The 14,157-nt window shown below is 44.5% G+C and overlaps 1 protein-coding gene across 1 annotated transcript in view; it reads left to right on the top strand.

The window, feature by feature from the left end:
- Positions 1-336: 336 nt before the first annotated feature.
- Positions 337-14,157, top strand: part of C2_2H4orf46 (chromosome 2_2 C4orf46 homolog) — a 54,324-nt gene continuing 40,503 nt past the window's right edge. The window contains exon 1 of the mRNA XM_085643273.1: positions 337-577. Within this exon, the coding sequence (XP_085499399.1) occupies positions 446-577 (132 nt within the window). The 5' untranslated portion in view covers positions 337-445. The remainder of the gene's footprint in view (positions 578-14,157) is intronic.

Genomic DNA, 14,157 nt, shown 5'->3' with positions numbered 1-14,157 from the left:
GTTTTAAAGTATATATTAGATAATGCACGGGATGATCCAAGCTCATGACGACACAATCAGAGCCTCCCCATCCCCCAGGTAGCTGGAATCTGAATATAGCAGTGCTCTGTAAAAATGTATTATAGCCTTTACGCTGTTTTACTGTTGACTAAAAAATGTGCTTGGTTTCAACGTACTTATTCTACTTCTATTCTTTCAAGTTTTTTGGCGCTAGGTCAGTTTCATAAAACGTTCAAACATTTAAAACGCATGTGCACAAAGGCAATCCTATGGTCAGGCAATGCGCCACGTAACGTATATTAAGAATAATGAGCTCGAGCCTGATCCTAAAATGGCACCGCTCAGGACAGGATCCGCCCTTATGAAACAACGCAGCGAACGGTTCTGTATGTTTTAGTAGTCCCTTCGCGGAGTTTTCTCATTCTTTTCTGAGAAAATCTCCGTGATGGCTGACTCTTCAACGAATAATAGTCGGCGCCGTCCACAGAGTGCTAGAGCCGGCGGGGACGTCCATATGAGGAGCAGTCGCGGCGGCAGAGAAGAACTGCTGGAGGAGGTGGAAATGCAGATAGACGATGTGAGATTCTTTTTGTTGTTTTTAATATAAGCATAGGCAAAGCCCGTGTCATTCAAAACGAGAGGGAGGCGCGAATTGGAAACACGAATTTCTGAGTACAACCCTTCAATCCATCTGCTATTCGTCCTCTAATAATCCAGCTTGACTTTTTTGTCCTAACTTTCCAAATTGCTTTAAATAACTTTTTAGTTAAACATTTACCATCAGAGTGCTAGCAGTTTGTCACGAGAAAGGGGACGTGTTTTGGAGAAACCAGACAGGAATTCTTTTGACACCTAAGTTCTTCAAAGTGCAACTACACATTCAGGAATATAAATCCACCCTCCACACTTTCAGTTTGAACAAGCATTGGCATAGCCAATAGATCTCGCCTTTGGGACCTTATAAGCGTTTAGCAATGCAACAGTTGCATAACTAAATACTTATAAGGTCCCAAAAGCGAGACCTATTGGCTATGCCAAGCGGCCGTGCGGCCGCGAAAGTGAAAGTGATCGCGATTGAGATCACGATCAAACATCAAAGCGGCCGTGGGGCCGCGAAAGTAATCGCGGTAAAGCGCGTGCCTGCGTTCATGCACTGTAGGTCTAGGCTGGCCTTGTAGCTCTTTTTTGAGCCCTCTCAATAAGTCTCGCCAGACCAGCGCATGCGCTGGGTCAGGCGAGACCTAAAAATCAATCAGGGAATTATAAAGCACGGCAAACCACCCGTATGGTTCTAAAGGCACCCAAATTGGTAACTGCTTCGTGGTGATCTGTTCATTCGAAAAGCCAGGTCTGGAGTCTTTTCCTAAATTTCCTGAGCAATGAGGCGGTCCTGAGGTGCAGGGGAAGGTTGTTCCAAGCTTTGCCTGCCAGGTGTTCGAAGTAGCGTCCTTTGTTGCTTTGGCGGATCTGGAGGAGGGGGGTGTCTGCGAGGAAGAGGGAGGCGGATTGTAGGTGTCTGGTCAGTTGGTGGAAGAGATTGCGTTTGTTGATATATGCTGGTCTTTTGTTGTGCAGGGTTTTGTATGTGTTGGTCAACATCTTGAACTGGCATCTCTTCTGGATCAGTAGCCAGTGTAGCTTCTTGGTGTGGTCTGATGTGGGCCCGTCTGGGGAGGTCGAGAATGGGTCTTGCTGCTGAGTTTTGTATTGTCTGTAGCCTCTTCAGGAGGCCTGCAGTGATTCCTACGTAGAGTGTGTTCCCGTAGTCTAGCCTGCTGGTGACGAGGGCCTGCGTGTCGGTCCTTTTGGTGTTGACTGGGAGCCACCTGAAGATCTTGCAGAACATGCGTAAGGTGTGGAAGCAGGTGGATGAGACGGTGTTTACCTATTTCTTCATATAAAGCTCGCTGTCCAAGATGATGCAGAGGTTTCGGGTTTGGTCTGTCTGGGCGGGGAATGGGCAGAGTTCAGCTGGCCACCATGCACCATCCATGGCGAGGTGTTGTTCCCAAAGATTTGTACTTCTTTCTTGTCCGTGTTGAGCTAGAGACCATTGTGCTTCATCCAGTCGGTGACGTTCATCATACATCAGTCGAAGTTGGCTCTGGTGATGATGGGGTCTTCTGAAAGCAAAGGATAAGCTTGGTATCATCAGTGCGATCTGGCAGTGTTGGCCAGGGGGATCATGTACGTGTTGAGGGTGGGGCTGAGGTACAAACTTTGGAGGACCCCACCGGGATCTTCTTGGGTTCCAAGGTGTGCAACGGGAGACGTATTCTCTAGGTTCTTGTGGTGAGGTATGAGGCAATCCATTTGAGGGTGTCTCCCTGGATTCCGATGTGATTGAGTCTGTTGATCAAGATGAGATGGGAGAAGGTGTCGAGGGCTGCTGTTTCGCCTTAGTCCAGGAGGTCAATGATGTTGTTGATGGCTGCAATAAGGGCTGTCTTGGTGCTGTGGCTGGCTCTGAATCCGAATTAAGAGGGGTCCAGGAGGTTGTGTTCAAATTATTCAGTGAGTTGCTGGTTGATTGCCTTCTTGAGAACCTTCTCTGGAAAAGGAAGCAGAGAGATGGGTAGTAGTTCTTCAGTTCTGCTGGGTCAGCGGATGGTTTATTCAGGAGGGGCCTCATTTAAGCATGTTTCGAATCCTCAGGGAAGGAGGCCGAGGTGATGGAGGTGTTCAGGATTTTTCTGAGCTCGTAGACAATCGTCTTGCTCCATAGGTTGAAGATGTGGTGGGGACAGCGGTCCGTGGGTGCTCCTGAGTGCACAGAGTTTATGATGGAGATTGTGACTTGAGTTGTGAGTGTCCCACTGGCTGAGCAGGTGTTCAGGGTTGAGGTTAGTGGGTGTGACCAGGCTGATGCTGTCAGCGGTGGGGGGTTGGCGTTTGAAGTTTTCGTAGATGACTGAGATCTTGTCGTGAAAGAAGTCCGCCAGGGTGTCGCACAGTTCGCGAAAGGTGGTGATGTCGTTTTCAGCGGCTGCCGGGTTGGAGAACTCCTTCACCTTTGGTGAAGAGTTCCTTGCTGCGGTTTGTGCTGGCTTCTATACAGTCCACTAGTGTGTTCTTTTTCTATTTCTTTCAGGAGGCAGTGATACTGGTTGAGTACTGTTTTGAAGGTGGTATGGTCTCCTCTCTCTTTGCTGGTGCGCCACTTCCTTTCTAGTTGCAGGTAGTTGCATTTGGTGGATTTCAGCTCTGCGTTGAACCAGCTGGCTCTTCTGGCAGGTCCTTTGAACTTGGCTGGCTTGGCGAGGGCAATTATGTCGACTCATTCTGTGATCCACTGGTAGAGTTTGTTCGCAGCTTGTTCTGGATTGGATTATGAGTGTGGGAGTTGAGTGTTCCACTGGCCTTCTGAAAGCATGTCATGCTTGATATTGGGGCTAATACCGTTTTCAGTTTGCGTATGTCTGACAGCTCCAAATTCTGTGTGTGTTAAATTCCCTGTGTTTTGCCCTTTATTGCACACGGGACAAAGCATTTACATTTGTGCCGTCGGGGCACAAGTCTTTAAAAAAAAAAAAAAAAAGTGGGGGGGACTAACCAAGTTAGGCAGTATGCAAGTGACAACATGATAAGTGACATGACGGCGTGTGACATCGCATGTGCCATCCCAGGAAGGGACCCTTCAAGAAGTGAAGTCCAATATTCAGATCTCACACACATGTTTAGCATGTCTATCATGAGTACATTTAAGCGAATTACAAGATTTAACAAACAAGATCTCAACCCTGACTGAAAATCTGCGCATCAACTATTACATTTTTTTTTTTTTAAACCTATGCCACAAAGGAATTGGCAACAAGGATAACATGGCAGTAGACCTGTTCTGCTTAATTTATTACAAAGTCTGAAGTTTAAAATATTTTATGGGGTAAAAACACCTGCTGCAGAGGTCTTCTTGTACCCAGTAAATTTCAAGGAATAATTATAAATCGTAGGATAACTCAGGAGGTTAGCACTTTTGCTGGAGAGAGATGTATTTTGTCTAGTCCAAGATTATAATCAAGGTAGTATAGAAAGTTAGTGCGTCTCCTGCACACCACATCATGTAACATGCAGAGGACAGATTTTTATTTTATGTAGATAGGTAAGTGGGTTACTACTTTTAACACAGAGGTCTTTTTGTTACTTGCAGTTCATAAATTGTAATCCTAATCTGGAACAGTGAGCTATTATTGAAGGACGATATGTGACTCCTACATCTTGTTACCCTCACTGTCTTATGTAGCACATCTTATACATAGATTTACACACTTACATTATTTAGTATCAATGTATAATGTGTATGTTAAGTAAAGCACTCTGACACCCTGCACTGAGTAGCTCTATATAAGAAATAAAATAGTGGTATTTAAAGTATTTGTGTAAATACTGGGACAGACCAACTTGTTTGACATTCTTACAATGCATGCATATCTCTTATACACAGAGACTGAACAAAGTCAAAAGCATGTCTCTTTTAAGTGTCTGTGAAGTAATAATAATTTGTGTGCCTTTGTTTCCCCTTCGTTGCATTTGCATATAAGTGTGAGGCTCCAGACCGTGCCCAGCCAGGATCATATGGAAACAAAAGGAGGCCTGCTGGCCCCTTAACTTTGGCCTTTATATTTGGCCCAGCTGGAGGTGAAAGTAAAAAAGGCCCCTTGTGGCCTGCACTTTGCTGCTGGCAATGGAAATCAGATAATGTGCAGGGGCTGCTGAATGTGTCCTGATGTCTAAGAATTACACCTGGACAAGTTCAGCATATTTCAGTGGGCCAACTTCTTGGAAGGGTGGATTTACAAGTTCTCTCTCTCCATCTATACTACACTCCCAACCCCCATCTCTCCCATCAGCTCCTTGCAGTGTCTCGCTGGTTCCCTCTGTCCAGGCACCTCCTCCCACCACTCCTTTCTTAGCACAAATAATACAGTAAAGTTTCACGAGGGCAGGCCAATGTCCGGTGGGGTCACGTGTAGGCTGGTGCCCCACCTCAAGACCCAGAGAGGAAAGAATGTTCTGCACAAAACATGTTTATCTGTGATGTGATTTATGGCCTTTGTGAGAAATTGGATTGTTGGTTGACTGTTTTGTTGGCTCGGGTCAAGCAACAGCCACAGTCCCTGGCAGGATGACCCACAAAAACTCACTAAATTACCCTATGCTTAACCCTGGGTAGCATGGCACAAAAAGCAGTCGGTCTTAACTTAGACGCAATGTGTAAAGTATTTATTCTGCACTCAACCAGGAATAAATGGAAGGCACAACACGAAAAAAATCCCACACAAATGTGGAAAAATTTGGTACATTTTAATACATTATTTGACACCAAAACGATAACAATCCAATCAGTACAATCAGAGTTATGAATTGTTAAAGTCTTTAGCAAAAACTAGCGCCTAAAAGATCAAAGCGCTAACCGCAGATATCTAATCCTGTGAGACCGGGTCAAAGTTGAAAAATATGGCCGACTGTGATGGAGCGTGGGTCGGATACAAGAAGTGGGTTGGGCCCCGTCGGCATTTACCTTCGGACTGAGAAGAAATTCTTGAAAAAATGTTCTAAGAAGGTAAAGTTCAGCGGGGCAAGGCTGCAGGTGGTGTCTGAGGAAGAAGCTTTGTCAGGGGAGCTGCTAAACGAAGTCGCGTGAAAATTTGTACCTTAAGATTTATTCCTGTTTATGGAAGTCAGAAATTTCCAGCAGGACGCTGTAGCCGATGAGAGTTCCAGGAGGCCGGATACTCCTTTGGCTAAGGCCAGCTGAACAGGATATGCTGCTGCGAAAAAGATTATAGCGGGAGCAGTTGTGTAGTCAGGCTGACCGGTGATGCACCTTGGGCAGATAGACAAGCAGGTTGGTCTTGGTCTTCCCTCGGTTCTCAGAGCAGTTTTTAGCCAAAAATGTTCTAAGTCCTAAGTTTTGGCTTTTGGCTATCTGGGCACCTTTAGTACCACCACCAAGGGTCTAGGACTGAATGAGCACCACTTGGAGGTTAGGACTCACTCAGGCTAGGTCCAGGTGTGGGTTCAAGATGGTGGAAGCCTATTATGTCCCTGTGGCACTGAACAATAGGCCAGCAAACTAGCTCTTGGAGCCATTCTGGTAGGCCTGGGTTCAGGTGAAGCAGCAGGGCTCGAGCAGCAGCGCAGGCCTCCGAGGGTTCAAGGCAAGCACCAGGTAGCAAAGCTGCCCTTCCAGGTGCAGCAAAGCAGTCTTGTGGAGTTCTCTGCAGGCCACAGCAGCAGGCAGGCCTCTGAGATGTCTTCCACATTTCCAGAATGTTAACTGAAGAGAGTGGGTCTGAGGGCCCTATTTGTATACCTGGTGCCTTCTTTGAAGTTAGAGAAATTTCTAGAGATTTCTCTTTCAAGTGTTTGGAATTTCCTGACTCCCCTGCCCTGGCTCCAAGCTGACTGCAGGGACAATGCAGTGGTTACAAGCCCTTTGTGTGAAGGCAGAGCACAGCCTATTCAGTTGCAAGTGGTGCTCTGCCCAGTCCCCCCCCCCCACCCCCCATCCTGCGCGCAGACGGCCCATTCAGGCACACCTAATCCCTCTATTGTGACTGTCTGGGAGGAATTCACAAAGTCCTAACTACACCCAGTCATGTGACCCAGGGGAGGCTGGAGGCACCAAATGGCAAATAACAGGAAGATGTCAACTTTCCAAAAGTTAAATATGATCTAGAGCATTTGTTCTAGACAGGGTGTGCAATAGTGAAGACGCTCAAATGAGCGTGTATGATGCTAGTAACACAGAAGTTTAAATGTGCTATTCAACGTACTTCTAACATAACATACCAAACATATAAAGTCAAGGTGTTCAACCTATAAACCGTAAATAAATGTCCATCTTCTCATTGTGTTGTCTTTATTAACCCTTCATTGAAGAGTCCAAATTAACAAAAATTCTGCTATCCTCGGATTTCGTAGGATTGCTTGAGAAACATCCAAAACAATGTTGCTGAGCTTTAAACGTCAATCCCAATGCATTTCGGGTGTGATTATCCACCCTTCGTCAGGGGAATCTACAATCAAAATCACATAATATTACTTGTGTAATCCAAAAGATGAAATGAAACACTGAAACAAATGGATGCTAAGGCCTCTAAAATTCAGGAAGGAGTTTAAATTTGTGTCGTTAGTAATGGAAAAAGGTTGCGTTTGCACACTAAAAGTCAAAATTGCAGTTATTTAGAAAAGACTGTGATACCGGAGCTCACTTAGAGTGTAGAAAGATTACCCATCACCAAATTATATAAGTCCATCCACGGTGTCTAACCACAGTGTAAAACTAACAACTGTGAATACCTGAGAGAGAAAAATCAACGATATGAAGTTTCAAAAGCTTGCCAAAACTCGCAATGAGTAAAACCCCAAAAAATGGATAAATCAAAATTTGTGATGCTATAAAAGCATCATGTTACAAAAAGTGAGATGCCACATACAAAGGGCTAATAACAACTCACCATATCGTTGTGGATCCTCTGTTCTGAAAACAGAGCAGAAGGCCACTGGCACAGCGTGATGGCGCTACCGTGTAACAATCCAAGCACTCGTTCAATCACAAAAGTGCCCGGGTATTCGTACTGCGTATTAAAAGGTGGCTGAAAAAGTGAAAAAAATGAGTGAACGCTGCTAGTTGAGCGAGCCAACGAGTATTCGAGCTATCAATAGACATGCTCAAACAACGAAATAGAACTAAAACGGGCTTACCATGAACTATACGGAGTGCACCAAACTTTTCGAAATAAACGCCGTAGCTGAAAAAGTGAAAAAATTAATCAACGCTGCTAGTTGAGCGAGTCAACGAGTATTAGAGCTATCAATAGTCATGCTCAAACAGCGAAATAGAACTAAAACAGGCTTACCATGAACTATACGGAGTACACCAAACTCTTCGAAATGAACGCCGTGATGTTAGTTCTATTGTGTGATGTCTCCCATTTACTAAGTGAAATCGTATCGGGCGTATGTGCGCTACGTCAAAGTAAATACTGAAGAAGGACTCAGATTAGTACGTGGAAATGAAGCTTCAGCCATATTAGAGTGGTGCGTGAGTAACATTCAGCGCACCTGCCAGAAAGTATCTAACATGTAATGATAAATGTCAGAACACATCAACGAACAGTGTTACATCATTACAATTTTTGCCGACATACCTTAAATAAATGTAAATGAAATGAACAAAATAGTCTCTGCCTTCATATAAATCCTGAACTCAGAGATCAGTGCCAAATAGAAAGTAAACGCAGGATAAACATTAATAAAGAAACTTCCAAATCTTAAACTGTACTTCTCCCACAATATGGCTATTCAAATGCTGATCTAAACCCACTGTGTGTAGATGAATAAAATTAAAATCCTAAGAATCACTATTATGTCTAATTTATGTAAATGGCAACCAGAACTGAATAAATGACATAGCTGACCTGGCTTGTATGTGAGATGCCGGTATCATCCCAGTCTCTAAGAGAGTGATGAATTATCTGAACAGTCGGAATGTGCATTGCTGATGTATTATAAGAAACAGGACCATTCCAATTTGTTATTTAAACCTTTGGGATTCATAGTATCTAAATACTTAATCCAGAATGTCTCCCTTTGTGTGATGAATTTCAACATATCTCTGTCCTTATATACCTTCACTACTTCTAGCACACTAAATCGTACCTGTGCTATGGAATGATGTGCTTCAACCCAATGACTGGCAAGTGGAGAGCTCATGGTCTTTGTCCGAATCCTGCTCTTATGTTCTGTAATCCTGACTTGCAAAGACCTCTCGGTCTTGCCCACATAATACATGCCACAAGGGCACCTAATTATGTAGACAACATTTTGCGTGTTGCAATTAGCAGTGAAATGCAACTTGATCTTCTTGCCGGTCCATGGGTGTGTGATAAATGTGCCTACAATAACATTGTTACAGTGTGAACAATTGTGCCACCTCATCATGCCCTTGTGTGAGTATGTATCTTGGGTGTCTCGTTTCTTAAGTAGTTCTTTTAAATTATTGGATCGTTTATAAGCAAAAATAGGTCGATCTTTGAAGAGTTCTCCAAAATCTGTTTCTGTTTGCAAGAGATCCCATCTGTTCAGAATAGTTTTTTTGATGGCAGGTGAGAGGGTTGAGAAAGTAGAAACGAACACTTCTCTTTTCTCAGTTGATTTAACTTTCTTCTCTAGAAGCAATGATCGAGAAAACCCTGCTGCTCTTGTGGCTGAACCCTCCACAATGTCCCTTGGGTATCCTCGCGCCACAAAGTTACGTGTAGTGTTATCAAAAGTTTCCTTCATAACACTCAAATCAGTAGTGATGCGTTTAATTCTCAAAAATTGTGAGAATGGGAGGTGTCTCTTTAGTGACTCAGGATGAAAGCTGTTGTACAGCAGTGTGTTGTTTCGATCTGTTGATTTTTAAAAAACCTTTGTAGAAATTTTAGATTCCTTAATGTCAATACATACATCCAGATATGCTATGTAATGTCTGTCTATAGTGTATGTGAATTGTATCCTGGGATTAATGGCATTCAGTGAAATGAGTTTCCTTTCTAGTTCAAGTCTTTCTCCACGCCATATTACAAAAATATAATCTATGTACCACCGGTATATGATGAGGTGCTCTGTCCATGTGGTGTCATTTAAAATGTTTTCTTGCTCAAACTTCATCATAAAGATATTTGCATAGCTAGGTGCCCCTGCAAAACCCATCGAGGTACCATTGGTTTGAAGAAAGTAACTTTCCTTCCATTTAAAGTAGCTGTTAAAAAGACAGAATTGAAGCAATTCAAGTAAGAAAACTTTATCAGCTGGAATCTCCCCTTGTATTAACAAAGCCCACTCTATGGCTTCTATACCTTCACCATGAGGTATTGAGGTATAGAGGGATACAACATCCACTGTAGCTAACCACACGTCTTCTCCAGATGGTAAAGTAAGATTCTCTAAAAGGTTCAAAAAAATGTGTCGTGTCCTGTACATAAGTGGGTCCTGACTGTACTATTGGTTGCAGAAAGTTGTCTAAATATTGGCCCAAAGGTTCATGAATGGAACTGCAACCTGACACTATGGGGCGAAGTGGAGGATTCTGAAAGTCCTTGTGTATTTTTGGCAACATGTATATGAGTGGTCTACGTGGGAACTTTGTGTACAAAAATTCAAAAGTTTTTGAGTTAATCCAACACATATCTTTGGCATGTTCAAGTATTTTAAGGAGAATGGCTTGAAATTCGAGAGTAGGATCCTGTTTGAGTGGCAAGTATGTTGATTCATCTGACAACATCTCACTGACCTTGGTTTCATAAAAGACAAGATCCATTACTACCAGGGCACCTCCCTTATCTGCCGGAAAATAAACTAATGCATCATTGCCCCTTAGGCTTTTCAAAGCTCTTCTCTCTGCTATTGTTAGATTATAATGTTTTTTAGATGGAGCTGATATAAGAGCTAGATCCCTCTTCACAAGCATCTCAAATGTGTCCAGGGCTTTATGAGACATAGGGGAAACAAAATTACTTTGAGGTCTAAATTCAGTTTGCTGCCTTTCTGATAATTCTGTGGTAATCGGACTTTGATTGGCAAAAAAATATCGTAGTCTCAGTTTCCTCATGAATTTATATAGGTCTATTTCTGTGTGAAATGCTGTAGTATGAAATGTGGGCACAAAAGTAGTGCCCTTGTTTAAAACAGCCATTTGTGTTTTTGATGAGATGGTTGAAGAGATGTTCACTACTAATGCTTCTTCTGCCGCCTTCCCGCACTGACTTGCTTTGTGTTTTCCACTACCTCTCCTGGTTTTGTGGTGCCTGTCTCTGCTAATGCTTGTGCTGTCGGTGGGTTGTTGGCTGCTGGGCTGGTCTCCAAAAAAGAGGCCTTAGTGCTTCAAGTGGATGGGCCTTCTGTGGGTAATGAAGTAACGATGGGTGGTGCTGGTAGTCTATTTAAACGAGTGTCGCTTACTGAAGCCACACTCTCTTCGGATGAGGCATTCGCCGGTTTCCGGTAGTTGCGCCTCTGTGCATATACCTCCGCCCAAGAGTACACCTCATCCAACTTGTAGTCAATGGTGTCACGTCTAAATGTCCGTATTTTACGCTCATGGATCTCTTTGGCATACTGATCTAGTTTTTTGTTGACATCTTCTAACGAAGTTGCCCATTCTTCCCCTGTCATACGTGTTTTTAGTGAATCCTGTAGTTGCCTGTATTTCCAACTCTAGACCCGCTAAAACACTTGATAATTCCTCGACTATCAAGCAGCTCGAGCAGCAGTGCAGGCCTCCGAGGGTTCAAGGCAAGCACCAGGCAGCAAAGCAGCCCTTCCAGGTGCAGCAAAGCAGTCTTGTGGAGTTCTCTGCAGGCCACAGCAGCAGGCAGGCCTCTGAGATTTCTTCCACAGTTCCAGAATGTTAACTGAAGAGAGTGGGTCTGAGCGCCCTACTTGTATACCTGGTGCCTTCTTTGAAGTTAGAGAAATTTGTAGAGATTTCTCTTTCAAGTGTTTGGCATTTCCTGGCTCCCCTGCCCTGGCTCCAAGCTGACTGCAGGGACAATGCAGTGGTTACAAGCCCTTTGTGTGAAGGCAGAGCACAGCCTATTCAGTTGCAAGTGGTGCTCTGCCCAGTTCCCCCCACGCCCCCCCACCCATATCCTGCGCGCAGACGGCCCATTTAGGCACACCTAATCCCTCTATTGTGACTGTCTGGGAGGAATTCACAAAGTCCTAACTACACCCAGTCATGTGACCCAGGGGAGGCTGGAGGCACCAAATGGCAAATAACAGGAAGATGTCAACTTTCCAAAAGTGGCATTTTCAAAATTGTAATTTTAAACTTGACTTTAATGTTCAAGAGGGTTTTAAATTACAACTCCGTAGATACCACGCATGAAATGCTTACATGTCCCAATTCAACATTTAGCACTCATTAAGTGTAATAAGGCAACCCAGTGTTATCCTATGGGACAGGTAGGCCTCAAGGTATTTGTTTGAGCGCACAGCTACTCAAGCTAGAGTGTCCTGGCACATAGACGCGGGGGAAGAAAGAGTGAAAAATACCCAGTTAGTGATTAAAAAGCCAAGTTTTTAGACTCTTCCTGAAGGAAAGTAAGACTGAGTTTAACTTCAAGGCCTCCGGATGGCTATTCCACAATTTCGCAGCTAGGAAGCCAAAGGATCTGCCTCCAGTACGGGCCAGGTTTACATTGGAAGAACGCAAAGGTCTAGAGGTAGTGTAGTGATTAACCCGTTTGATTAGGTAGCCGGCTCCTGCTTTGTGAAACGCTTGAAAAACGCTTAAAAAAAATTAATGTAGGAGTTTTTCACTACGAAGGCATATAAAACCTAAAAGTACATGTCTAACCTTTTTATTTACGGCGCACCTTACCTTCTAGGCTACCTAGGCCCTTCCTTAGGGGGGACTTATATGCTATAACAAGCATTGGCATAGCCAATAGGTCTCGCCTTTCGGACTTTGTAAGTGTTTAGCCAAGTAGCACATTCTGTGTAACTGTACTAAATTGATGTAGTGAACTCCCAGTATTAGAAGTTGCACCACAATTCATACTAACAAGTTTGCTTTCACTCACGTTTGCCTTTCGAAATTTACTTTTTTCTTTTCTTCTTTAGAAGAACTTTATTAGGTTGCGCTCTTCTCAACAATGCTGCCAGGATGCAGTGTGTAGTCCCAACCCTTTACAACAGGGCTAATGCAGTTTATATTCGCCATTCCCATCACATATTTGCAAGAGAAGTAAAAAGCCTTGTCCTAGAAGGAATCTATTTAAACTCTTTTAAGATATTTTAAACCTGTGCGTTCAAGTCACCTTTTCGTCGTCGTTTGATGCTGGGGTGCATCTTGATCTTGTTTCTAGATGTGACAGGCATGAGGGTGTCCAATCAGAGATGAGCAGGGTCATTTTGCAGGTCATCCAAGGTTTCGTGCTGGAAAAGGAGCTGACAGCCCCCACCCCCCTTCCCTGCTCCCCATGTGATTACCATAACATTAACTTAAATTACAGATAACTTCTTCCTAAGCTGTAAGTCTGGAATGTAAGACTCAAAACAAAATGCGGGTGGGGAAGGAGGAAGTGGTAAGGGACAGGGAGTTAGCACAAACAGCATAGACAGAGGGGGGTAAAAGAGGCAGAGCTAAGAGACAGCAAAATGCAGAGGGGTGTTTGAGACGGTAAGAACGAGCGGGTAAGATAGAGTAGAGAAAGAGGGAGAGGCGGTAAGAGAGGTGGGAGGTAAAAGTGACAGATAAAAAGGAGGAAGGCGAGAAAGATTAGGTAAAACACAAAAGACCACGAGTCTCTACTAGAGACAGCCGAGATAGGAAATGCGTGTTGGAGCAAGGGCTAAAGGAGACATTAGCAAGTGGAGGAGGAAGGGGTAGAAGAAAGGGAGAGGTTCGAAAGATAGGAGACAGGGGCAGAGACCGGGGAGCTTGAGGGGCAGCAGGCAGAGTGGAAGGGGAGGGAACAAGGAGGTGGGGCACCATCCTACACGTGACCCCACCGGACATTGGCCTGCCCTCGTGAAACTTTACTGTATTATTTGTGCTAAGAAAGGAGTGGTGGGAGGAGGCGCCTGGACAGAGGGAACCAGCGAGACACTGCAAGGAGCTGATGGGAGAGATGGGGGTTGGGAGTGTAGAATCGATGGAGAGAGAGAACTTGTTGTAAAGTAAGAAACTTAATCAAAAACATGAATGCACAGGATTACATTTGCGCAACAAGTTAAAATCACAGGGAGCCCTTTTGACCAACAGGAGAGGTGTTCCCACGTGTAAAGTAATTGTAATGTGCACTCTTTGGGGTGTTAAACAGTGTAACGCCCGGCACCTCCTCCGGCAACACAAAGGGGCATGTAATGGAGTCGGCGCCAGCCGACCTGTGTTACCCCGTGAGTCAGCCAAAGCACACTGCCCGAGCCTGATCGCCACCCCCGGCTCCGATGCTCACACATGATGCTGGTCACCCGGGTCAAACACGCAGGCCTCAGTTCCACGAAGCAGTGCGTACACTTCGAAGCATCCCTAGGCAGAAGGACCACTGCCTGCGGCGGACCATCCTTCCCCCGCCTCGATGCCCACCTGCAGACAGACGTGGCGTTCAGATCTGCGGATACGCAACGGTCTGTGGCGAGGGACACCCTGCAGATACGCCA

Source organism: Triturus cristatus, chromosome 2_2, assembly GCF_964204655.1.
Source record: "Triturus cristatus chromosome 2_2, aTriCri1.1, whole genome shotgun sequence".
NCBI classification, from domain to species: Eukaryota; Metazoa; Chordata; class Amphibia; order Caudata; family Salamandridae; genus Triturus; species Triturus cristatus.
Note: the sequence above shows the minus strand (reverse complement) of the source record. Positions and strands in the feature narration are given on the sequence as shown.